Source organism: Nomascus leucogenys, chromosome 11, assembly GCF_006542625.1.
Source record: "Nomascus leucogenys isolate Asia chromosome 11, Asia_NLE_v1, whole genome shotgun sequence".
NCBI classification, from domain to species: domain Eukaryota; kingdom Metazoa; phylum Chordata; class Mammalia; order Primates; family Hylobatidae; genus Nomascus; species Nomascus leucogenys.
In genome coordinates this window covers 57,923,425-57,950,163 of record NC_044391.1, presented here as the reverse complement: position 1 = coordinate 57,950,163, position 26,739 = coordinate 57,923,425, and the positions used below count along the sequence as shown (strand labels likewise).

The window sequence follows — 26,739 nt, the reverse complement described above, 5'->3', positions numbered from 1 at the left end:
CTTCCCAGACGGGGTGGCCGGGCAGAGGCGCTCCTCACTTCCCAGACGATAGGTGGCCGGGCAGAGGCGCTCCTCACTTCCCAGACGATAGGTGGCCGGGCAGAGGCGCTCCTCACTTCCCAGACGATGGGTGGCCGGGAAGAGGCTCTCCTCATTTCCCAGACGGGGCGGCCGGGCAGAGGCGCTCCTCACTTCTTCCCGGATGGGGCGGCCGGGCAGAGGCGCTCCTCACTTCCCAGACGGGGCGGCCGGGCAAAGGCGCTCCTCACTTCCCAGATGATGGGTGGCCGGGCAGAGGCTCTCCTCACTTCCCAGACGGGGCGGCCGGGCAGAGGCGCTCCTCACTTCTTCCCGGACGGGGCGGCCGGGCAGAGGCGCTCCTCACTTCTTCCCGGACGGGGCGGCCGGGCAGAGGCGCTCCTCACTTCCTCCCGGACGGGGCGGCCGGGCAGAGGCGCTCCTCACTTCCTCCCAGACGGGGCGGCCGGGCAGAGGCACTCCTCACCTCCCAGACGATAGGTGGCCGGGCAGAGGCGCTCCTCACTTCCCAGACGATGGGTGGCCGGGCAGAGGCGCTCCTCACTTCCCAGACGGGGCGGCCGGACAGAGGCGCTCCTCACTTCCCAGACAGGGTGGCCGGGCAGAGGCGCTCCTCACTTCCCAGATGGTGGGTGGCCGGGCAGAGGCGCTCCTCACTTCCCAGATGGTGGGTGGCCGGGCAGAGGCGCTCCTCACTTCCCAGACGGGGCGGCCGGGCAGAGGCGCTCCTCATTTCCCAGACGGGGCGGCCGGGCAGAGGCGCTCCTCACTTCCCAGACGATGGGTGGCCGGGCAGAGGCGCTCCTCACTTCTTCCCGGACGGGGCGGCCGGGCAGAGGCGCTCCTCACTTCCTCCCGGACGGGGCGGCCGGGCAGAGGCGCTCCTCACCTCCCAGACGGGGCGGCCGGGCAGAGGCGCTCCTCACCTCCCAGACGATAGGTGGCCGGGCAGAGGCGCTCCTCATTTCCCAGATGGGGCAGCCGGGCAGAGGCGCTCCTCACTTCCCAGACGGGGCGGCCGGGCAGAGGCGCTCCTCACTTCCCAGACGATGGTAAGCCACTAAATTTCTGTTCATTTATTACTTCAAGAACAGGAAACTAATATGCCCTCCAAAGATGTTGATGTTTTTATTTTAGCAGGATATTAAATTGGTTAGACTCAAACTACAAACTCACTCACTTGAAATAGACAGCAGCTGGGATCTCAGTTCAAGTCTTTATTATTGTTTTCCTTAGCTGAACTGTTTGTACCCTGCTCTATGAATGCATGGTTCAAGGACCAGCCAGATTTGGGCAGTCTGAACATAGAACTCTGGCTCTCTTCTGTACAAGATTCCCCCCTCACTTTCTGGTAGTTGAGAATGTCTTGGGCAATGCCTTCCTCATGACACAAATGTGACACAGACTTCAGCCCGACACCCCACTATTCCACCCCAGTTCAGCACCTGCCTTCAAGTTTCAACTCCCCTCCAAAACTGCTTGCCTTTGTGCATTCTCCACAGCTTTCAGATAATTGTGGGTTTTCTCATTTTTGTTCAGAGATTATCATTATCTATGACAGGACTGATCTGCTGGGAACTTATTTACTAAACCAGAAACAGAACCCATACATAATACTCATATATATTTAAAATTAACCTCACACATTCGAAACTCAGCAATAAAAAATATTTTATTCTGCAGAAATACACATCTTTAAAGTAGTGATATATTTTGCTTGGATTGTGGGGAGAGAAAACAGAAAACAATAATATATCCATTATTTTAGCTACCTAACTTTAACAAAATAGAAGTGAGTGGAATAGGCCAGGCGCAGCTGCTCAAGCCTGTAATCCCAGAACTTTGGGAGGCCAAGGCAGGCAGATTGCCTGAGCTCAGGAGTTCAAGACCAGCCTGGGCAACATGATGAGACCTCGTCTCTACTAAAATACAAAAACTTGGCTGGGAGTGGCAGCGTGCGCCTGTAGTCCCAGCTACTCACGAGGCTGAGGCAGGAGAACTGCTTGAACCTGGGAGGCGGAGGTTGCAGTGAGCCAAGATCGCACCACTGCACTCCAGCCTGGTGACAGAGCGAGACTACATCTCATAAAAAAAAAAAAAAAAAAAAAAAAAATTTCCTCACCTGGCATAATGTCCTCCAGGTTCATTCATGCTATCAAAAATGGCAGGATTTTTTTTTCTTTTTCTTGAGATGGGAGTCTCACTCTGTCGTCCAGGATGGAGTACAGTGGCTTGATCTCGGTTCACTGCAACCTCTGCCTCCCCTCCAAAGTAGTTGGGATTACAGGTGCCTGCCACCACACCCGCCTAATTTTTGTATTTTATTTATTTATTTATCTATTTTTGAGATGGAGTTTCGCTCTTGTTGCCCAGGGTAGAGTGCAATGGTGCTATCTCAGCTCACCACAACCTCCACCTCCCAGGTTCAAGCAATTCTCCTGCCTCAGCCTCCCTAGTAGCTGGGATTACAGGCATGTGCCACCACCTCTGGCTACTTTTGTGTTTTTAGTACAGACAGTGTTTCTCCATGTTGATTAGGCTGGTCTCCAACTCCCAACCTCAGGTGATCCGCCCACCTCGGCCTCCCAAAGTGCTGAGATTACAGGGGTGAGCCACTGTGCCTGGCCTATTTTTTTTTTTTTTTTTTCAGTAGAGATGGGGTTTCACCATGTTGGCCAGGCTGGTCTCGAACTCCTGACCTCAAGTGATCCGCCCATCTCGGCCTCCCAAAGTGCTGGGATTACAGGCATGAGCCTCCGCGCCTGGTTGATACTTCTTGTTTCTGAATCTTGCTGTCATTAACTAAAAATGAGATTAATCTCATCAACCTTGTAGGGCCACTGTGAAGACTAAATAAGCTAATTCATTAAGTGCCATAACACTGGGATATTTTAAATGCTCAGTAACTAGAAGTCTCTCCCTACCCAACACATCCCTATTTTATTTGGCTTTTCTCTGAACCTTCTGAAATCTACTGCCTCCAACAGTCAACTTAATTCTTAAGTTAATGGTCTTAATTCTCAGATTTCATTCCATTTTAATGATCCAAACCACAAAAAATAGAGAATCTCAAGCTTCATCTCAGTCCCACTGAATTGGAATCTGACTTAAAAGTTAAAACAAATTCTCCAGGTGATTGGTAAACATTAAAATCTGAGAAGCACTCGACTAGTACATATCACAAACATAGCAGGGCCAAAACAGGGCCCACACGCCCTCTCCAAACCTGTTCCACCCAGGCTTTACCATCTAAGTAAAAGGCATCGCCCAGCAGCTCATGCCAAAATCTTAGGAGTTATCTTCGATAACTATTATAGTTATTTAGGCAAAAGTGCCTTCAGCCCATGAAAAGTTATGTGGCCTGGGCAGCAACAACCATTTTTTTCTCTAGGGATAGGGTCTGTCTCGCTCTATTGCCCAGGCTGGAGTGTAATGCTGTGATTATAGCTCACTGCAGCCTCAAACTCCTAGCCCGAAGCAATCCTTCCACCTCAGCCTCTCTAGTAGTTAGGGTTACAGGCAGGAGCCATAGCTCCTAGCTAGCAACATTTTTTTTTTTTTTTTTTTGAGACAGAGTCTCGCTCTGTCACCCAGGCTGAAGTGCAGTGGCACGACCTCGGCTCACTGCAACCTCTGCCTGCTAGGCTCAAGTAATTCTCCTGCCTCAGCCTCCCTGAGTAGGTGGGATTATAGGCATGAGCATTTAGGGAGGCCGAGGCGGGCGGATCACGAGGTCAGGAGATCGAGACCATCCTAGCCAACATGGTGAAACCCTGTCCCTACTAAAATACAAAAAATTCGCCAGGCATGGTGGCGCGTGTCTGTAGTTCCAGCTACTCAGGAGGCTGAGGCAGGAGAATCGCTTGAACCCAGGAGGTGGAGGTTGCAGTGAGCCGAGATAGCACCACTGCACTCCAGCCTGGTGAGAGAGCAAGACTCCATCTCAAAAAAAAAAAAAAAATTGTACTTTTAGTACAGACAGGGTTTCGCCATGTTGGCCTCGCTGGTCTTGAACTCCTGATCTCAGGTGATCTGCTAGCCTCGGCCTCCCAAAGTGCAGGTGTGAGCCACCACACCTAGCGGAGCAACAACCCTTTAACTGGACCTTCTCTTCCATTATTGTATTACCAGAAAGGGGTCCAGATCCAGGCCCTAAGAGAGGGTTCTTGGACCTCATGCAAGAAAGAATTCTGGGCAAGTCCATAAAGTGAAAGTAAGTTTATTCGGAAAGCAAAGGAATAAAAGAATTGGCCAGGCGTGGTGGCTCACATCCATGATCCCAGCACTTTGGGTGGCTGGGGCAGGCAGATCACTTGAGCTCAGGAGTTCAAGACCAGCCTGGGCAACATGGGGAAAACCCATCTCTACAAAAAAATACAAACACTAGCTGGGCATGATGGCACATGCCATTGGTCTGGGCTTCTCGGGAGGCTAAGGTAGGAGGACTGCTTTAGCCCGGGATGTGGAGGTTGCAGTGAGCCATGATCTCACCACTACACTCCAGCCTGGGTAACAAAGTGAGACCCTGTCTCAAAAAAAAAAAAAAAAAGAAAAAGAAAAAGGAATAAAAGAATGGCTACTCCATAGGCAGAGAGCAGCAGCATGGGCTGCTTGACTAAGCATACTTATAGTTATTTCTTGATTATATGCGAAACAAGGGGTGGATTATTCATGTTTTCTCCAGAAAGAGGAGGGCAATTCCCGAACTGAGGGTTCCTCCCCCTTCCTCACATTGCCATGGCATCTGTAAACTGTCATGGCCTGGTGGGAGTATCTTTTACCATGCTAACGCATTATATTTGGCATATAATCAGCAGTGAGGAGGGGTCAATTTAGTCGCCATCTTGGTTTTGATGGGATTTGGCTGGCTTCTTTACTGCATGCTGTTTTATCAGCAAGGTCTTCGTGACCCATAACTTGTGTTGACCTCCTATCTCATCCTGTGATTAAGAATGCCTAACCTTCTGGGAATGCAGCCCAGTAGGTCTCAGACTTATTTCACCCAGCCCTATTCAAGGAGTTGCTCTGGTTCAAACACCTCTGAAAATTGCACTCTCCATTCAGTAGCCTGAGTAATCTTTTTTTCTAATTAACGCATGACTTACATAAAGTACACAAATCTTAAGTATTCACAAATCTTAAGCATACGAATTCTAGATATACCCATTGTAACCACCACTCACATCAGGATACTAAGTAACCCTTTTTAAAATTTTATTTCAACTCATGACATTTCTCTGCTTTAAATCATTCCACACTTTCCCAATCCCCTCGAGATAAAATCCAAACACCTCCTAAACCTGGTTATACAGCCTCACATGATCCAGCCCCTATCTCTCAAGATTCATCCTGTACCACTCTTCCCTCCCCTGCCCTCACCATATTGCAGCAATCCCAACTGCGCATCCTGTCTTCTCCTAAACCGCCTCAGAAGACATTCCCAGGGCTGGCAGCTTGTAATTTAGACCTCCGTCTGAATGTCACTTCCTCAGAGGTCTCCTCTGACAGGCAATCTAAAGTTGCACCTAATAACTTTTTATTACACCACCTTGTTTTAATTACTCACAGAATACTTGTTGTAATATTTTATTTATTAGTTGCTTATTATCTGTCCTTCCCCCACTAGGATATAACCTCTTTTGGGACAGTTCTATTCCATGTTGTACCCACAAGTGTCTGTGCCTGGCACACGGTGGGCAACACAAATTTTCACTGAATGAATGAAATGGAACATCAGCTAGGGGAAGCATGAATAGCCCTAGTCTCAGAAATCCTAAAGGCCTAAGTTGGACTAAACCTAGTCAGTAAATTGGACCATTAAATGAGGTAAAAGCCCATGGCAATTAAGTGTTCAGCATTTGTTACCTTCTTATTCCGTCTAAACATGCCTCATTAAAACCATTCTTACACAAGACGTTCGATTTGTTTTGCCTTTACAAAAAGTAATTTGAAAACAAACAGTGACTCATGCCTGTAATTCCGGCACTGTGGGAGGCCTCGGAGGGAGGAATGCTTGAGCCCAGGAGTTCGAGACCAGCCCAGGCGACATAGGGAGACACACCGCCCCCCCAAGCCCGCCACTTCGTCTCCACACAAAGACTTTTTTTTAATTAGCTGGTCCTGGAGGCGCTCGCCTGTGGTCCCAGCTACTCGGGAGGCTGAGGTGGAAGAACTGCTTGAGCCCCGGAGGTTGAGGCTGCAGTGAGCCGAGATCGCGCCACTGCACTCCAGCATGGGCGACAGGGCGAGACCCCGTCTCAAAAAATAAAAATAAAAAAAATAAAATCAGTAATTTCTGATGTGGCTTTTAAAAACTAGGCCGGACGCAGTGGCTCACGCCTATAATCCCAGCACTTTGGGAGGCCGAGGCGGGTGGATAGCCTGAGGCCAGGAGTTCAAGACCAGCATGGCCAATATGGTGAAATATCCCGTTTCTACTAAAAATACAAAAAACTAGCAGTGAATGGTGGTGGGCGCCTGCAATCCCAGCTACTCCAGAGGCTGAGGCAGGAGAATCGCCTGAACTCTAGAGGCGGGGGTTGCAGTGAGCCGAGGTCGCGCGCGCCATTGCACTCCAGCCTGGGCAACAAGAGCGAAACTCCGCCTCAAAAAAAAAGTACATTAAACTCAGAATCTTCCCTCTCAGAACATCCACTTCGCCACATCCATCACCGGCTCCGCGCAGAGTAAGCGGAACCAGCAGCGAAGCCCCGCCCTTCCCGCCACTCTTCCGGCAGGAAGTCTGTGCGTCAGGAGGCCGGCCAGGACTCAGCTCCAGCCCCGCGCCCGCGTGTAGCCCTACGTAAAGCGTGAGGGGTTTCGCGACGACCCAGGCCCCACCCCTTTGGCCACATGTCGCGTATGTCTTCCCGTCGGACGCCGTGCCACCTCGCCGCGCAGCTTTACGAACCTAGAGCAGCTCCGCCCCGCCTCCTGTCTCCGTCCTCACCTCCCCGCCCCCTCCCAGCTTCGCGTCTCCTAGCTCGACGCGCCCGCTATAATCACGTGATTGCCTCATCCGGGTCCTTTGCGTTCTCTCTCCCTCTCCCAACATGGCGGCCTCAGGTGAGCGAGCAGCCGAGCGCGGCCAAGGACTGGTCTCTGAAACCCCCCTCCGAGCGTGATCCACTGATTTCCTGAAGTCGGGGAATTGCTGGCACCGGTTCCTTTCTGAATTGAGGGCTGCGGCAGGTTGGCGGCGGGGCCATGTTAGGTTACTGCCTCGGGATGTTTGGGGGGGAGGGGAAGGACACCTTCCCCTCCCCCTCACACTCTTTTCACCCTTTTTGCGCGAGATTGGAATAGGCAGTAATGGTGGACTCTGGCTTGAATTGGAGAAGGAGGCGCAGAAAGGTGTGCGGGTGGTGCGAGGCCTTTTCGTAGACGTGAAGCACCGTGCCTGCGTGAAGGCGTGGAGGAAGGAAGGAGGCGGTTGCTGCGCGGACGAGTGCACATTAGACTACGTCTCCAAGGCGCGAGGCTGTAGCGGACCAGAGTCGGGGGCAGGGGAATAAGTGTGGGGGGGGCGGGGGGGAGCAGTTGGAACGCGAGCGCGTGTCGGTGGAGGGGCGGGGGAAGGCAGCGGTGCGCGTGCGCGGTAGGAGACACGCGGGTAGTAGAGACGGGCGCGCCTTCACTGCGTGCGCTGGAACCCAGATGGGAAGCTTTTAAGGCGCCTGTGTTGCGCTCTTATGTCCTTTTAGGTTGTCTCTTCCCTTTCTAGAGTGTGGCCCTGTGCCTGTATTCTTCCAAGGGTGTGTGTGTTAGGCTTGGAGGTTGGTGCTGTTGGAGTTAGATGGGGGTGGGGAACCCAGTGTGGCGCGCCCACGTGTTGGAGAAGCACGGGTGTGCACCTAGATTTCTTTCTAGGCTTTTTTCTCATACTCAATTGGAGGCATTTTTTACTCAGCGCAGCTATATGCCAGGATCAAGTTTCTCTTTTGGCGCTTCCATGTTGGTTGAACTTGGATAGCTCCAATGGTAGATTTCAGCTTTTTTTTTTTTTTTTTTTAAGGTAACTGCAACTACCAGCAGGTACTTTTAAAATAGTGCTTACTAGTGGCTGGAGTTGCTTACTTCTTTAGACAACCTTGGAGGGGAATATCAGTGCCTTGCAAGTCTGCTTACATTTAGCATTGATTTTAGTTGGGGGAATATAGTTTGTTTTCTCTGGCATGACCTTGCATTCTTCAAAACATTATTTGAACTTCTATCTCTGGGTGCTCATTTCTTACCTAGTAATTCATCATCTCTATTACAAAGAAGCTAAGGGTTATGGTTGGCTTTGGAAAATTGAGGTGCGTTTGAACATCTTTCATTGGTGTAACGCTTGACAGTTGACCAAGCACTTTTGTGCACGTTGTCTCCTTCCATCCTGAGGTACTGCAGAAAGCTAGCGGTATTTCCCAGCTGAGGAATATTATTTAAGGCCATACTGCTCTCAGCTGACAGAGCAAGGTCATAATCTTTGAGACTCCTTAGCAACTTAAAAGTATCAAGGTAGTCATCATCAGTTTAGGACGCTGGCTGAAAGCATCTGAAGTTTACAAAAATGTTCATTTTTTTTCTTCAGTGGGCTAGTAAAAGTCCTAAATATATTTTAAACTAACTATTGCTTAAAGTACTTACTTGGTCTGGATTTGCCACCTTAACAGTTTAGTATCGTAATTTAGTGAAGAAAATCTGTGTTCTCTTTAACTTTTGTGTAATTTTTAGAGGCGGAAGATATGACAACAATTCATGTCCTTCGTTTTACCGAGTTGAGGGAAATCCAGACTAATAAAAGGGTTTTACTCTGACGTCCCATTCTCTTTTTCTTCCATATTTACTCTACCCCCTTGAAAACCCTCATCTCCTTTAATTCACTTCAGTAAATCTTTTTAGCTGGTACTGGTATCTGAGCACAAGTCACATCTTTCAGTCTGTTCTTGAGGAATCTGGGGTTTATCGGATTGTTTCCCCACTCCTCTTTTCGGTCACATTGGCTTTGTGAAGTAACCAGTATTCCCTGATGTGGGAAATGGATGTTAGGTATTCTGTGTGAAAATACGTAAAACAACTTCGTACGTCTCTTACTGTTAAATGAGACCAAAAAATTCTTTGCAGCAATACCAGTTTCCAGTGTGATCCATTATTGACCTTCAAGAACTAAGGTAGGTCTCAGAACTAACTATAGAATGAGGATAGTTTGAATTCCTAGAAACTTGATACATTGAGCCAGTACACTTAATTCCTTGCTTTAATTCTTAAAGGCCGGGCGCGGTGGCTCACGCCTGTAATCCCAGCACTTTGGGAGGCCGAGGCGGGCGGATCACTAGGTCAGGAGTTGGAGACCAACCTGACCAACATGGTGAAACTCTGTCTCTACTAAAAATATAAAAATTAGCCGGGCGTGGTGGCGCGTGCCTGTAATCCCAGCTACTCTGGAGGCTGAGGCAGGAGAATCGCCTCAATCTGGGAGGGGGAGGTTACAGTGAACCGAGGTTGTGCCATTGCACTCCAGCCTGGGCAAAAGAGCAAGACTCCATTTCAAAAAAAAAAAAAAAACTTAAAAATACGAAGTTTTTCATTTTTCTTAAATTTTCATTGTGACTACTTTAGTAGACTTGCCAGTAATAAGCCAGTTACCACTTGAATCTCAGTTTCTTTATCTGGAAAGTGGTCATTATTTATCTGCTGTCCCCTTACCTAGAGGGAATCAAATGTGTTTGATACAGGTTAACATTTAAAATGCTTTCAAATTGGGCAGGGTGCAGTGGCTCATGGCTGTAATCCCAGCACTTGGGGAAGCTGAGGTGGGTGAAACACCTGAGAACAGGAGTTCAAGACCAGTCTGGCCAACATGGTGAAACCCAGTCTCCACTAAAAATACAAAAATTAGCCAGGTGTTGGGCTGGGCGCGGTGGCTCCTGCCTGTAACCCAGGAGGCAGAGGTTGCAGTGAATTGAGATTGCACCATTGCCCTCCAGCCTGGGTGACAGAGCAAGACTCCGTCTCAAAAAAAAAAAAAACAGAAAACTTTAAAATTGGAAATAACATATGTAAGCTCATGCACAGGCCTTTCATTTCCATAATGCTTCAAAATGCCGTCCTGTGTGACATCTCATTTGATTATCTTTATAGGGAGAAGATGCTCTGCAGTGGTTGTTTTCATACACTGCTGACTCTCACAGTGAAATGGTTTTAAGGGTTGCCATTATATATTGCTTACAGATTCCCTAGTTTCAAATTCCATCCTCTATCATGTATATGTTATTCTGTGAGTAAGATACCCAGAAGGCCAAAACTAAAACTCTTTGAAAGTTTAAATACAAATACAGAATAGTGTCAATTAAGATAAAGCAGTGTTTCTAAGTAATGTCATTGAAAAAGAGGTATATTTCATCTCAAAACATTCCGGAATTCTCTTTTCGTGATGGTAGAGGAAATAACTGAACTTGAGTATGGTATTTTAAGTAATTATTTGTAATTAGGTTTGCCTTATGTACATTTATGAGCCAGGTTCTTAAATTTGTAATAGATACAGCTATGGTCCCGATGGTGGGAAGGTACCAAATCAAGAAGTTTAACTTGAATTTGTGTACCTCCTGTCTCCCATTTTGTGTAATGGTTAGCATGGCATGCATTGGGCACTTTTGTTTGATTATGTATATGATCAAATTGAGTATTCCTGGAGGGATAAGGAAAAGGTAGTATGGCATCTTCTTGTGTCAAAATGAAATAATTGGGCACAGAGAGGTCGTGTAACCGAACCCGTACGGGGGTCAAGATGGTGGAGCTTATGAGTTTTGAATCAGTCATTATCTCTACTATGCTAAACTTACCCAATCCCCAACTAAATCAAAGGGTGGCTTGCATTGGGATCTTTTTAACTTTACAATGGGTTTATCTGGATAGTAAATGCATTTTTTACTTGAGAAGGGTTTATCCTGACAGTCTCGTCATAAGTCAGGGAGCATCTATATAGTGCAGTAAAGGTGAAGGTGAAATATTACATTACATTGCATGAAATGTCTTTTCATGGCTGGGCTGTAAACACCATTGTAATTAGTCTAATTCTAGGCACTCTGGGTAGATTGATTGTGTTTATACAATGTTGTTGGTTTAGGGAAACATTTGTTAATCATTAATTCATTATTTAAAGTAGCTTTTTTTTGTTTGTTTGTTTTTGTTTTGAAACAGAGTCTCACTCTATGGCTCAGGCTGGAGTGCAGTGGCGTGGTCTTGGCTCACTGCAATCTCCACCTCCTGGGTTCAAGCGGTGCTTGTAGAGACGGAGTTTCACCGTGTTGGCCAGGCTGGTCTCGAGCTCCCGACCTCAGGTGATCCTCCCACCTTGGCCTCCCAGAGTGCTGGGATTACAGGCATGAGCCACCACACCTGGCCTAAAGTAGCTTTTAATTATGGAGAATGTGGCAGAACTCACTTTTAATAACAGCTTTATTCGATGTAATTTGTATACCGTAAAATTTACCCTTTTAAAGTATACAGTTTGGACCGTGTGCAGTGGCTCACACCTGTAATCCCAGCACTTTGGGATGCCAAGGCAGGAGGATCACTTAAGCTCAGGAATTCAAGACCAGCCTAAGTAACATGGTGAGACCACGTCTCTACAAAAAAAATTTTAAAAATGAGCCAGGGGTGGTGGCATGTACCTGTGGCCCCAGCTACTTGGGAGGCTGCGGTGGGAGGATTGCTTAAGCCGTGGAGGTCAAGGCTGCGGTGAGCCATTATCTCACTACTGTACTCCAGCCTGGGTGGCAGAGCAAGACCCTATATGATTTGGTGGGGTTTAGTATATTCAGAGATGTTCAGCCATCATTATTATCTAATTTCAGAACCTTTTTATCACCCCCAAAGAAAAGTCCTTTATATAGGACTAACATTTCCTTTTCATTTATCTTTTTATTTATTGAAGTGAAACATCACTTAGAACATGGTTCTCAACTAAGGGACAGTGTTTTCATCCCAAACCCCCATCCCACCCCAGAGCATTTGGCAGTGTCCAGAGACGCTTTTGGTTGTCACAGTGGAATGGGGGTCGGGGGTTGCTATTGGCATCTAATGAGCAGAGTCAGAGATAACTGCTAAAGATCCCCCCATGACAAGAAGTTACCTAAGCTAAAATATCAGCAGTGCTGAAATAGAGAAACTCTGAGTTAAGAAGTAGGCTGTATTTATTTTAGTATCTATTACAACAAATCCTGTTTATTAAGAAAACCATGGATGTGTTGTCTCTTGTTTAAGGGCTTCTGGACTTAGCAATATTTCCGTTTTTAAGATCTTTTATTAAACCTGTATGGGTATATAAAGAGCTGGAGGTGTGTGTTCCCCACTGTAGACCGTGTATAAATAATTGGGACACGTTTTGTTTTGTGAGGTGATTGATTTGTTAACTTTTTAACCAGTTCACATAAGATTTAGAGAAAACTAAAGAATTGGACCAGTTCATTGTTGAATTGCAAAGGATTGATAAACCTGGAGCATTAAACAGGGCTTTACTTATAAAGCAGAGGGAACACTGTTGAAATCTAAACACGTAATGGGCCTAGGTATTGAGGGAGCAAAGGGCATGGAGGATTTAGATAACATCTTTTCTCAGTTATTGGAATGAAATGGAGTGGAACAAACACGGGCACCTACTTTAGGTTTATTGATTTTGCTTTCCAAGGGCTAATTCCTTTAAACCTGCTGCTTATATTGTGACTGAGTCAGTGCTGCTGCTACAGTTAAATAAGTTAAAGATCTTGTAAGGAATTTTAGCCTGTTTTTTTTAAGACTCATCTAACAGGTGGGGCACAGTGGCTCACGCCTGTAATCCCAGCACTTTGGGAGACAGAGGCGGGCAGATGACCTGGGGTTGGGAGTTGGAGACCAGCCTGACCAACATGGAGAAACCCCATCTCTATTAAAAATACAAAATTAGCCAGGTGTGGTGGTGCATTCCTGTAATCCTAGCTACTTGGGAGGCTGAGGCAGGAGAATCCCTTGAACCTGGGAGGCTGAGGTTTCAGTGAGCCAAGATTCCACCATTGCACTCTAGCCTAGGCAATAAGAGCAAAACTGTCTCAAAAAGAAAAAAAAAAAAGACTCATCCAACAGTAATTTCTTTTTTTTTCCTTTTTTGGCGGGGGGGGGGGGGGGGGGGGGGCGGCGGAGTCTCACTTTGTAGCCCAGGCTGGAGTGCAGTGGCGCCATCTCAGCTCATTGCAAGCTCCACCTCCCGGGGTCACGCCATTCTCCTGCCTCAGCCTCCCGAGTAGCTAGGATCACAGGTGCCCGCCACCACGCCCGGCTAATTTTTTTTGTATTTTTAGTAGAGACAGGGTTTCACCATGTTATCCAGGATGGTCTCGATCTCCTGACCTCGTGATCCGCCCGCCTCGGCCTCCCAAAGTGCTGGGATTACAGGCGTGAGCCACCAGGCCCAACAGTAATTTCTTAATCAGAGGGCCTGGGAGTGGGTGGCAGTCAGAGGAGGGGGAGACTTGTGATTTGAAAAGACATTCTAAGATTTAAAAGTGCTTTTAATATTTTTTAGTCATGATATTTAATTTGTTTGGAAATTTCAAATAATGTTAAAGAAGAAACTTGTTTGTCAAAGGAGTCAAGGGGTGAGAGTTGAGAAACTGTGATCTACAAAGTTGATTTAAGCCAAATCGGACTAAAGGGCCGATTAATTCCACATTCTGCTGTTTTGGTAGAAGATACGTATGTAGAACAAAGAGGAAAGGGATACCTTATTCAGATTGTTATGTTCTTTTGTTGAACTGTACCTTATTGTACTGACCACCAGTTCTATTTTTATCCTCCCAGTGGAAGGACAGGTTAATAATTGGATATTAGCTGATGATACTAGATTAAGCCCCATGAGGGTAAGGATCTCTGGCTAGCATCCTATTAATCCCAGACAATATTTTTGAATTAAATGACACGAAAAAGCCTAAAATAAGCCTGTGCACTATAAGTGGTTTACCTCATGTCTTATTCATGTTAGCTTATTAAAATCTCCCATAGATCTTTGCATATGAGGCTGGGCACAGTGGCTCATGCCTGTAATCGCAGCATTTTGGGAGGCCAAGGTGGGTGGATCATTTGAGGTCAGGAGTTCAAGACCAGCCTGGCCAACATGGTGAAACCCCATCTCTACTAAAAATACAAAAATTAACCAGGCTTGGTGGCACATGCCTGTAATCCCAGCTACTCGGGAGGCTGAGGCAGGAGAATCACTTGAACCTGGGAAGCAGAGATTGCCATGAGCCAAGATGGCGCCACTGCACTCCAGCCTGGACAACAGAGTGAGACTCCCTCTCAAAAAAAAAAACAACAAAAAAAACCTTTGCATATGAGCTGCAGCAATAAAAGTGCTATGAGACCCAACATCTCCGTAACCGTATTCTTTGAAAGCTGTGGAATAAGGCCAAGTGCAGTGGCTCACATCTAATCCCAATACTTTGGAAGGCTGAGACGGGTGGACCACTTGAGGCCAGGAGTTGAAGACCAATCTGGGCTGTGTAGCAAGACCCCTGCCTCTACAAAAAATTTTAAAGTTAGCTGGGCATGGTGGTGCATGCCTATAGTCCCAGCTACTCGAGAGGCTACAGTGAGAGGATTGCTTGAGCCCAAAAGGTCAAAGCTGCAGTGAGCCATGATTGCACCACTGCAAAAAAAAAAAAAGAAAAAGCAGGCCGGGTGTGTTGGCTCACGTCTGTAATCCCAGCACTTTGGGAGGCCGATCATGAGGTGAGGAGATCGAGACCATCCTGACTAACACTGTAAAACCCTGTCTACTAAAACTAAAAAAAAAAAAAAAAATTAGCCTGGCGTGGGGCATGTGCTTGTTGTCCCAGCCACTTGGGAGGCTGAGGCAGGAGAAATTGCTTGAACCTGGGAGGTGGAGGTTGCAGTGAACTGAGATCGCGCCACTGCACTCCGGCCTGTATGACAAAGCGAGACTCCGTCTCAAAAAAAAAAAAAAAAAGCGTAGGATGGATTCAAAATGTGATCTGGTTGATCATAAACGATACTTTTGGAGCTGGATTAATATTAAGTCACTTGAGAGATACAGAAAATACCATGTTCGTGGTCAACTTTGATTATTTTAGCCGGGTTCATCTGGTTTGCACATTGAGACCATAATACTTCATGTTCTAATTGTGTCCAAAAGGCTATGTGTTAACATTCATAGCAAACTGGTTACCTTTATTTCCTGAAAGTTAAATTTTGAAAGAAAGGCAGATACCAAGTGAGAAAGCAACCTTCAGTTAAACAAAGGGGTACATCAAGTTTGATATTCTTGGATTAAAAATCAGGTGACAATTGGAACATGGAGGAGAAATTCATGATTATAAAAACCACGAAGCCGATCTTTTTTACAACAAAGCTGCTTGTTTTTTTCTTAATCATGTAGTGGCTGCTATCAGGCCAGTTCTGGAACTTTACTGAGTCCCTCTGCTCTTCTGAATCAGCTCTTGATTGATGGTGACTTCTCAGAAGTTCTGAGGACCACGAAGAAAGAGCAGTGTCAGTTCACTTAAGTTGAGCCATTTGGAGATTACTAAATATTCCATAACAGTGGGAAACACTTAAATGTGGTGGTTATTAGGGTTTTCTTGTGTTTTCCTTTTAGCATTACATCCTCATATACAGTGTTGTTATAGTAGAGGAGTACATTTTTTCTAGGGGACAGAGAGATCTAGGGAATATGACTGTTAACATTTGAACACTTTGAAATAGCAGTACGTTTTACCGTGGTTTTGATAACCTGACATAGAATAAGCTGCTGAGAGGCAAGGATACCTTGGTATATAGAAAGAGCCTTGGACTTCGTATTGAAAAAACTTGGGTTTTATCTTCAGCCTAGCCATCTAATGTCTCTGTAACTTTACAGACATCTAGTGTTTCACTTAACCTCTCTGAGACTTAGTTTCCTTTTCTGTAAATTGATAGTTGTGGCCAGGCACCATGGCTCATACCTGTAATCCCAGCATTTTGGGAGGCTGAGGCAGGAGGATCACTTGAGCCTAGGATCCTCCAGGATACTTGAGACCAGCCTGGGCAACACAGGGAATTAAAAAACTTCTTAAAAATCTGCTGGGCATGGTGCAGTGCCTCTGTGGTCCCAGCTATTGACCTCTGTGGTCCCAGCAATTGAGGAGGCTGAGGTGGGAGGATCGCATGAACATGGGAGGTTTGAGGCTGCAGATAGCCGTGGCCACACCACTGCACTGCAGCCTGGACAACAGAGCAAGACCCTGTCTCAAAGAAAAAAAAAATGGGGCCAGGTGTGGCAGTTCACACCATAATCCCAGCACTTTGGGAGGCCAAGGCAGGAGGATCACCTGAGGTTAGGAGTTCGAGACCAGCCTGGCCAACATGGTGAAACCCCGTCTCTACTAAAAACACACAAAAAAAAAATTAGCTGAGTGTGGTGACGGGTGCCTGTAATCCCAAGTACTCGGGAGGTTGAGGGAGGAGAATTGCTTGAACCCAGGAGGCAGAGGTTGCAGTGAGCCAAGATGGCACCATTGCACTCCAGCCTGGGCAACAAGAGCAAGACTCTGTCTCAAAAAAAAAAAAAAAAGGATAGTTGTGATTCCCTCCTTATATGGTTTGTTTATAAGTGTCAAACAATCTTCAAAACTGCCGTACGGAATGTGTTATATGAGATACGAATTTTTATTGATCTTTTTTATCCAAGGAGCAGTGAAAGTAGTAACTGAATAGAAGCAGTTACAAAATTAAAGGTCTCAAATGATAAGTGAATATAGTAAAAAATAAAAGGTTGCCCCCACACCACAAACATACTCTCCAGGGGGTATCTCAAATACTCAGACCCTTTTCCATACGTAAATATGTGTTTACACGTAATAGGTATTCTGCAACTTTTAAATTTCTTATTTATGTCTGCATAGTACCCCTTCATGGAAATGCCATAATTTAACCATTTGAGGAGTGTCCATGTTATTTCTTTCTAAATAATGTTTTACAATATTGCATTGTACAACTCTGTAAATACCTGAGTATTGGTGAATAATCTTTCTCTTGCCTTTTAAAACAGCAAAAAAGAAGAATAAGAAGGGGAAGACTATCTCCCTAACAGACTTCCTGGCTGAGGATGGGGGTACTGGTGGAGGAAGCACCTATGTTTCCAAACCAGTCAGCTGGGCTGATGAAACGGATGACCTGGAAGGAGATGGTAATTTTACTTTTGTCATCATGTTTGGAATGTTTATGATTTTCTAGACAAAACCTATTACATAATAATTCACATCGTTTGTAATCTGTAATCTGAAAAGAACTTACTCATTTTTTAGCACCTGAAATCTTACATATTTTATAGAATCTAAGGTTTAATCTGAGGTTTGGGCTATCAGACTTTGCAGTGAAGACTGAAGTGGTCATTTAAGAGAGCTTTGCTAGTTCTTGTTCTTGCATTAACAGACTTCTTAAGTTACTATTCTTTTGGGCCTCATTTTCTTCATTTTGAAAGTAAGAACTAGATCATCTAAAAATTCCTTTTAGATCTAAAATTATATGGGGTCCTCATAAAGTGATATTTCAGGCCGCTCGCGATGGTTACACCTGTAATCTCAGCACTTTAGGAGGCCAAGGTGGGCAGATCACGTGAGATCAGAAGTTCAAGACCAGCCTGGCCAACATGATGAAAACCTGTCTCTACTAAAAATACAAAAATTAGCTGGGCGTGGTGGCGTGTGCCTGTAACTTCAGCTACTCGGGAGCCTGGGGCAGGAGAATTGCTTGAATCTGGGAGGCGGAGAGTGCAGTGAGCTGAGATCATGCCACTGCACTCCAGCGTGGGTGACAGAGCGAGACTCCATCTCAAAAAAGTTAAAAAAAAAAAAAAAAAGTGATGTTTCAGTGTTATCTGTAAGTTATGTTTACTCAGAGCCAAGGAATAATTAGTTCCAGGAGTTATCAGTATAAAATCAGAGTGTCCTTGGGTATATGAAAATGGTCTGAGGAAAAGGAGTAAGAACAGTAATTATGGTGGGAAAATAACGAAGAGTCATTTGGTGTCATTTGGACAAGTTCTGTGCCTCCAGGGAGTCTCCAGGAATAATAAGGAGCTATGTTTTATAATTACCAGGTATGACATAAATCTCATTACCATTGTTTTTTTCCTAAAAATCTTTTATTGCATGCTGAAAGAATATTTTTTCTTGTGACCTGTTTTCATAATTCCTAAAAACAGGAAATTATTTTTGAGACAGAGTCTCACTCTATTGCCCAGGCTGGAGTGTAGGTGGCACGCTCTCTGCTCACTGCAACCTCTGCTCCCTGGGTTCAAGCGATTCTCCTGCCTCAGCCGCCTGAGTAGTTGGGATTACAGGTGCCTGCCACTGCACCCAGCTAATTTTTGTATTTTTAGTAGAGTCAGGGTTTTACCATTTTGGCCAGGCTGGTCTTGAACTCCTGACCTCATGATCCACCTGCCTCAGCCTCCCAGAGTGCTGGGATTACAGGCATGAGACACCGCACCCGGCCAAAACAGGAAATTTTATATAGGTCGTACTTCCCATAAGTGTTGGTATCTGAAGTACAAATTCATGGACAGTGCTGTAGGAAAAGATTTTTGTTGTTGTTGTTGTATTTTTTGTTTGTTTGTTTTCAGACGGAGTCTCACTCTGTCGCCCAGGTTGTAGTGCAGTGGCGCAATCTCTTGGCCTACTGCAACCTCCACCTCCTTGTTCAAGCGATTCTCCTGTCTCAGCCTCCCAAGTAGCTGGGATTACTGGCATGCGCCACCACGCCTTGCTAATTTTTGAATTTTTAGTAGAGACAGGGTTTCACCATAATGGTCAGGCTGGTCTCAAACTCCTGACCTCAGGTGATCCACCCACATTGGCCTCCCGAAGTGTTGGGATTATAGGCGTGAGCCACCGAGCCGGGCCTGTTGTTTTTAAGGGAAGATAGAACATGCAGAAAAATACTCAACTTCAACCTCACCACTAAGAATACGAGAGTTGCAGTAGTGGTTAAATACACCTGGAGTAAGAGGGACCCAGGTTTGAATCCTAGCTTTACCGTCTGTGACCTTGGGTAAATTACTGTCTGAAATCTGAGTTTGCTTTTCTGTAGAATGGGGGACAACCTCACAGGACTGTTAAAAAGATAAGATGGGATATAATGAATATAAAGTAGCTGGCACACAGTAATATTCCATAAAGAGTTGTATTTATGGAATAATATTTCTTTGCTACATAAGGATTAAGGTGTCATAATCTCAGAAGCTTCTCTTCGTAAAGTGCCCTTATTACTGAACCCCCACTTTTTTGTCTGTTTTTCTTGTATAGCATGTTTAATATTAGGCAGTTAACATGGGTCCTCTTGTTCTATGACAGTAGTGAGAGAAGTTTCTTCTAATTTCTTACATTCATTCCTCTATCCTAGTTTCAACAACTTGGCACAGTAACGATGACGATGTGTATAGGGCGCCTCCAATTGACCGTTCCATCCTTCCCACTGCTCCACGGGCTGCTCGGGAACCCAATATCGACCGGAGCCGTCTTCCCAAATCGCCACCCTACACTGCTTTTCTAGGAAACCTACCCTATGATGTTACAGAAGAGTCAATTAAGGAATTCTTTCGAGGATTAAATGTAAGTGTAAAAGTTGTAATAATTAACGAGATATTGAGGATAATGTCTAAAAAAGACTAATTGTGGAATGGGCAGTTGCTGTTAAAAAAAACAACTAGAAATATACTTTAAGGCCAGGAATGGTGGCTCACGCCTGTAATCCCAGCACTCTGGGAGTCCGAGGTGGGTGGATCATTTGAGGTCAGGAGTTCGAGTCCAGCCTGGCTAACGTGGTGAGACCCTGTCTCTACTAAGAATACAAAAATTAGCTGGGCATGGTGGCACACGTCTGTAATCCCAGCTACTTGGGAGGCTGAGGTAGGAGAATTGCTTGAACCTGGGAGACGGAGGTTGTGGTGAGCCGAGATTGCGCTGTTGCACTCCAGCCTGGGCAACAAGAGTGAAACACCATCTCAAAGAAAAAAAATCAAAATTTTATATGTGTGTGTGTGTGTGTGTCTATATATATAATATATATATATATATTTTTTTTTTTAATTTTTTTCTTTTTTTGAGACAGAGTCTCATTCTGTCATCCAGGCTGAAGTACAGTGGATTACATGCCCAGCTAATTTTTTGTATTTAGTAGAGAGAGGGTTTCACTATGTTGATCAGGCTGGTCTCGAACTCCTGACCTCAGATGATCCACCTGCTTTGGCCTCCCAAAGTGCTGGGACTACAGGCATGAGCCACTGTGCCTGGCCTGAATTCATCTTTATTTTTTTAAGAGTTAAATTCATATAGTTCAAAATTCAGAAGGTATAATAGGGCATTTAGTAAAGTTTCTACTATCCCTCTGCATCAGTTTTCCTCCTGAGACAACCATGTTCTTGTGTATTCAGAAAAATTCATGCACATACAGTAATGCTTTTGTAGTCCTCTCAAAAAATGACAAATGAAGAACGTTAGGAAACTTTGTTGTTGTTTCTTATTCCTTCAGATCAGTGCAGTGCGTTTACCACGTGAACCCAGCAATCCAGAGAGGTTGAAAGGTTTTGGTTATGCTGAATTTGAGGACCTGGATTCCCTGCTCAGTGCCCTGAGTCTCAATGAAGAGGTAAAGAAAATAAGAGTGGGGATATGAGGGGTGTAAGTTCACAAATCTCATGTTTATTGATCAAACTGGTATTTTTTAGGTTGAGTGAGTGGCTCACTTCAAAGATTCCCATATCTACAAATAAAGGCCTGTATTATTTAACAGTGTATCACTTAACATTCAACATCTAGCAAGTCACACTTCAGCAAATTCAGTAGGCCCCAATAATTTAGAGAGGTACTTAGGTAGAAAGTTGTGGAAGAAACCCACCACGCACCAGGTCTCTAAGTCTCACGCTGGTTTACCCACAGTGTTGCCTCAACTCTTATGGCGTTGCTTTTTCAAAGTAATCTGACCTGATAAAGGCAAATAGAAAAATCAAGTTTGTTTAGTATTGAAAGGCATATCTCATTTTCAGGGAAGTGTTGTAATGGTATTTTTGTTCATTTAAGAGGATTTGGAAACATTTCCTACAAAGGAATATTTTACAGGAGAGTGACAATAAATATCAGTCCTTCTGCTTGTCAACACTGCCCGCAAAGGTTTTCCTGTCCCAGGACTTGAGAGGCTTATATCTCAGAAGAAAAAAAGACTCTTTTCCTCCTTTAACTCCAAAAACACCTTAGTGTTTATTGATAAGGCAATTTCTAGTGCCATTTGTGCCATATTTCTGTAGTCCTGATTTGCCATATGACATGATTGAAATCAATACCTCTTAGAAATAGTTTTGCTGCCTCATAATTGATTACCATCATGATAATCTGTAGTCAGTGTGAAATAGAGATAAAAATTAATGTACTTAGTTAAATGCATATGAAGGTCTAATCTTGTTGCAGAGTTACTCTTACTGGATTATTTTTAGATTTTTATTAACATTACTGGTCTCTAACTTTACTCAGTCTGGATAAGAAAAAATACCATGCAATTGTTAACTATTTGATGTTTACTAGATTAACTGTTACTTAATACATTGTTGTGGTCCATATTTAAGAGTTATTTTGTTACTAGAGATTTCATTATAGTGGTGTTTAATATAGTTTTGGGTATTTTTAACTAAAAATCATTGTTATCCTTCTTCAACTGTAGATTCTACTATGAAATGAGGAAAAATCAGCAATAGAATTAATTGGGTTCAAAGTATATAAATAATGATGTGGGAAAGGGAAGTCAGAGGGTATCTCTGGAAGAACTGATTTATCCAAAGGTAATACTGAGTGAAAGAACCTAAGATTGTAGACAAAGCATGCTTTATGCAGTTTTGCTGGTACATAGTAGTAGTAGGGGCTATATAAATGTGTTGGGTGTTTTTGTTTTTAAGAGACAGGGTCTCGCTATATTGCCCAGGCTGGACTTGAACTCCTGGGCTTAAGTGATCCTCCTGTCTCAGCCTCCCAAATAGCGGAAACCGTAGGTACATGCCACTGCACCTGGCTTCTATAAATTTTGATAAATAATTGTTGTGGCACCAAATATGCCTTTTATTCAGCTAGTTATGTGAGAATTATTTTTAATTTACTACACTTGACAAATTACCTTGGATAGTTAAAAAGTTAATTCTAGTCTGTGAAATTAAGCTTTGTAAAAATAGTATGATAATTGACCTAATATTCAAGGCCAGCTTAAATTTGTTGAATTTTTAAGTCTTTATAAAGGACTCTTTAGCCCACAAATTGGAGTGTTAGCTAGATTACAGTGTTTTCCTTTATCTTCCTTCCCCTAGTGCTTCTGCTATGCCCAGACGTTCAAGGTCACTCAAGGGATTTGTGCATAATGGGGCAAAAGGTTGGTTAATATGGTCCTATGCTCTCAGTCTCTAGGTAACAGGAGAATTCGAGTGGACGTTGCTGATCAAGCACAGGATAAAGGTAAGGAAACTGGTAGAGATTTCTGTTTGGTAAGGGTCCTAGGATGACACCAAGCCATCCTTTCCCAGAAAATTTGAATAGGGGTAGTGGTGGACCTGCCTGAATCTACAGTAACAGTTTTCAATCAGTTTTGCCCCACAGGGGACTTCTGGCAATGTTTGAGGACATTGTAGGTTGTCAAAATTGGAGGGAGTGCTGCTGACATAAGTAGAATCCAGGGGTTAATTCTATAGGGAATAGGACAGTCCCCATCAACAAAGAATTATGCAGCCCAAAATGCATGTCAAGATTGAGAAGACTGATTGATCTAGATGAACATTAAATAGATGATAAATAGATTAGCTGCCTAACAGCACATTGGTCACAAAGGGGACCTAATTTGTATATGTTTAAGGGACTCCTGGCCCATATAGAATTTGAGATAGCTAAGCATTAAACCAATAGGAAAAAATGGGAGGAAAAGAGCCACCTGGGGTTGAATTGGAGCATGTACTTATGGGGCCTGAGGTAACTGGGATGACAGTGTGACATGAAAGTGAAAAATAGGGTAAAATGGGTTTCTATGTGTGAGAAATATTGGGCAAAGTTTTTATGAGCTAACTTATGGTTTTTGTTTAAATGTATCTGTAGACAGGGATGATCGTTCTTTTGGCCGTGATAGAAATCGGGATTCTGACAAAACAGATACAGACTGGAGGGCTCGTCCTGCTACAGACAGCTTTGATGACTACCCACCTAGAAGAGGTGATGATAGCTTTGGAGACAGTAAGTTTGTTTTTATGAAGTTAGCTTCTTCTGTGCTTTGGGAGGCTATTTAGTAATAGGACAAATGTGTTACAGATGATCAGATCATATTAACAGATAGAAGGGGGAAAGCAGATTAAGAAAAATTTTGGATAATATCTGAAAGAATTGATAGATGCAGAAAACAAATTTGGTAAATTAATAATTTTTTTTGGAAACTTAAAGGGACAGACATTTCTCTTTTTTTGGAGACAATTGTTTATAAAGAAACCCAAGCTGGGCATGGTGGCTATAATCCCAACACTTTGGGAGGTCAAGGCAGGTGGATTGCTTGAGGCCAGGAGTTTGAGGGCAGCCTGGGCAACAAAACAAGACCCTATCTACCAAAAAAAAAAAAAGCTGATGTGGTGGTGTGCACCTGCAGTCCTAGCTATTCAGCAATCTGAGGCAAGAGGACTCCTTGAGCCCAGGAGGTCTAGACTGGGTGACAGAGCAAGACCCTGTCTCAAAAAAAAAAAAAAAAACCCAACAGATTCCACAAAGTGAGCTGTTTGAAATAAGAGTTCAGCATGATTGCTGGGTGAAGAGCAGCATACAAAGATCAGTTGCATTACTTTTATATATATATATAGATTTTTTGAGACGGAGTCTCGCTCTGTCGCCCAGGCTGGGGTGCAATGGCAGGATCTCGGCTCACTGCAACCTCCATCTCCTGGGTTCAAGTGATTCTCCCGCCTCAGCCTCCCAAGTAGCTGGGACTACAGGCACGTGCCACCACACCCAGCTAATTTTTGTATTTTTAGTAGAGACGGGGTTTCACCATGTTGGCCAGGATGGTCTCGATCTCTTGACCTGATGATCCGCCCGCCTTGGCCTCCCAAAGTGCTGGGATTACAGGCGTGAGCCACTGCGCCCGGCTGATCAGTTGCATTATTATATGCTTGTAGCAAACAATTAAAATGTAATTTTTTTTTTTTTTTTTTTTTTGAGTTGGAGTTTCGCTCTTGTTGCCCAGGCTGGAGTCCAATGGCATGATCTCATGTCACCCCAACCTCTGCCTCCTAGGTTCAAGCGATTCTCCTGCCTCAGCCTCCCGAGTAGCTGGGATTACAGGCATGTGCCACCACGCCCGGCTAATTTTGTATTTTTAGTAGAGATGGGGTTTCTCCATGTTGGTCAGGCTGGTCTCGAACTCCTGACCTCAGATGATCCTCCTGCTTCAGCCTCCCAAAGTGCTGGGATTACAGGCATGAGCCAGCGCACCTGGCCTAAAATGTAACTTTTTAAAATAAAAATATTGATTGACTTTAAAAATACTCAAGATATAGCAGTGAACAAAGATATAGCAGTGTAATTTTTTTCTAATAAAAATTGATTCACTTAAATGCTCAAGATAGAGCAGTGAACGAAAACAAGAAAATCCTGTCTTTATTGGGCATACATTATTATAGTGGAGGGAAGTGACAGTGTGTGAATAATTAAACACTTGGGGTGCAGAAAGATAGGGGAGTAGGAAATATGGGGTAGGAGTAGAGATTAATTACATACATCACTTTAACAAAGACCTTTATGGGGAAAATTATGCAACTTTATTAAAATACACAAAAATAGACAACACTAATTATTTTTAAAATGGAAAGAAGCTACTACCTAGTAAAAATAAATAAGTAGTGGTTTGTCTGTAATCAAATACTTAATAGCATAACAACAGGGATAAAATTCAAAACCTGTTACATTAAGGGGGAAAAAAATTGTATATAAATTTGAAAACAATACCATGTAGTATTAATGCATAAGTTGTAAAAATATAAAGCTGTGCATGGTAATTTAACCACCCTTGTGATTGTTGGTGGGGGTAGGGAAAATTCTGTTGTTAAATTTGTAACATATTTCTTTTAAACAAAAAACTGAAATAAACATGGCAAAATATGACATTCACTAAACCTAAGTAATAGGTTCATAAGTTTGTTATAATGGCATCTTTGCTTTTCTGTATGTTTGAAATAGTTTAAGTAAAAACAGACCAACTTAAATTTACAAGCTCTTTGTTTTGTTTTGTTTTTTTTTGAGATAGTCTCGCTGTGTTGCCCAGACTGGAGTGCAGTGGCAATCTTGCTTGGCTCACTGCAACCTCTGCCTGCCAGGTTCAGGGTGTTCCTCATGCCTCAGCCTCCTGAGTAGCTGAGATTACAGATGCGCGCCACCACACCTGGCTAATTTTTGTGTTTTTTAGTAGAGATGGGGTTTCACCATGTTGGCCAGCTGGTCTCTAACTCCTTACCTCAGATGATTCGCCCACCTTGACCTCCCAAAATGCTGGGATTACAGGTGTGAGCCAATACTCCCAGCACAAGCATTTTAATTTTGTGAGGTACCTTTTGAGCTTTGTACTAAATATAATTGGGGAAGCAGTAAGGGATAGAATTCCTTTTAGAGGAGGGTCCTTAACCTTTTAAGATGTAGAAGGAAGAAGAATGGGTCATAGGTCTGAAAGAAGGATAAATCAGCAAGTTTATATCTGACTTTTTACATGGCTTTGTGACACAACAAAGCCTTGGGGAGAACTACGTGAGGTGATTAACTTCAGCATTTATGCAAGAGATTCTATTGTTAACAGGAAGAAATGGCTCTTGAAAGAAAAAGCAGACAATCAGACCAAGGGTCCTGTTTTGAGTCCAGGGGCATGACTTTTCTCACCTGAAACCTTGAATTTAGAGCAAGCAGGATGGATAACGAGTGAGTGTGCTGTTGTTATCCAAAGCTGCCCCAAAGTCAACTTAGTTAACCTGAATTAAAGATCCAGAGACTCCCGTCCCAAGCATTAGGCCAAAAAGAGAATCCCGAGGGATGTTGGGGGGTATTACACTCATTATTCCTATGAAATGTCAGTAACAGCATGTGCTGCTTTTCTCCAGTATGGATCTGTGCTTTCTCAGGAAATACAAGCTTATCATAATTTCAGTATTATCCAAATAAAATTAAGTGTAAATCGCATCTCCAGAAATTAAAACCACATTTCAAAATAAACACAGGGCTGATTTTCTTATAGGTGTCCTGTTTTAGATCGTTTCTATGATCATTTTACTAACATAGCATGTTCTTTAATATATAAAGTTTGTAATACCAGGAAATGTTATGTCTGGTCAGTAAAAATTACGTGGTTTCCAAAATGAAATCATTATTTAAAAGATAGCAGCCACAAGGAAAAGATCCCTGGCCAGGCATGGTGGCTCATGCCTGTAATCCCAGCACTTTGGGAGGCGGAGGCGGGCAGATCATGAGGTCAGGAGATTGAGACCATCCTGGCTAACACGGTGAAACCCTGTCCCTACTAAAAATACAAAAAAAAAAAATTAGCCGGGCGCCTGTAACCTCAGCTACTGGGGAGGCTGAGGCAGGAGAATCGCTTGGACCCAGGAGGCGGAGGTTGCAGTGAGCCTGCGATTGTGCCACT

The 26,739-nt window shown here is 44.1% G+C and overlaps 1 protein-coding gene across 2 annotated transcripts in view; it reads left to right on the top strand.

The window, feature by feature from the left end:
• The first annotated feature begins 6,765 nt into the window (after positions 1-6,765).
• EIF4B (eukaryotic translation initiation factor 4B) overlaps positions 6,766-26,739 on the top strand; it is a 32,768-nt gene continuing 12,794 nt past the window's right edge. For both annotated transcript variants that reach the window (XM_003252075.4, XM_012510333.2), the window contains exons 1-6: positions 6,766-7,104; positions 17,099-17,236; positions 19,453-19,661; positions 20,581-20,697; positions 22,487-22,541; positions 23,172-23,306. In XM_003252075.4, coding sequence (XP_003252123.1) covers positions 7,092-7,104; positions 17,099-17,236; positions 19,453-19,661; positions 20,581-20,697; positions 22,487-22,541; positions 23,172-23,306 — 667 coding nt within the window. In that variant the 5' untranslated portion in view covers positions 6,766-7,091. The remainder of the gene's footprint in view (positions 7,105-17,098; positions 17,237-19,452; positions 19,662-20,580; positions 20,698-22,486; positions 22,542-23,171; positions 23,307-26,739) is intronic.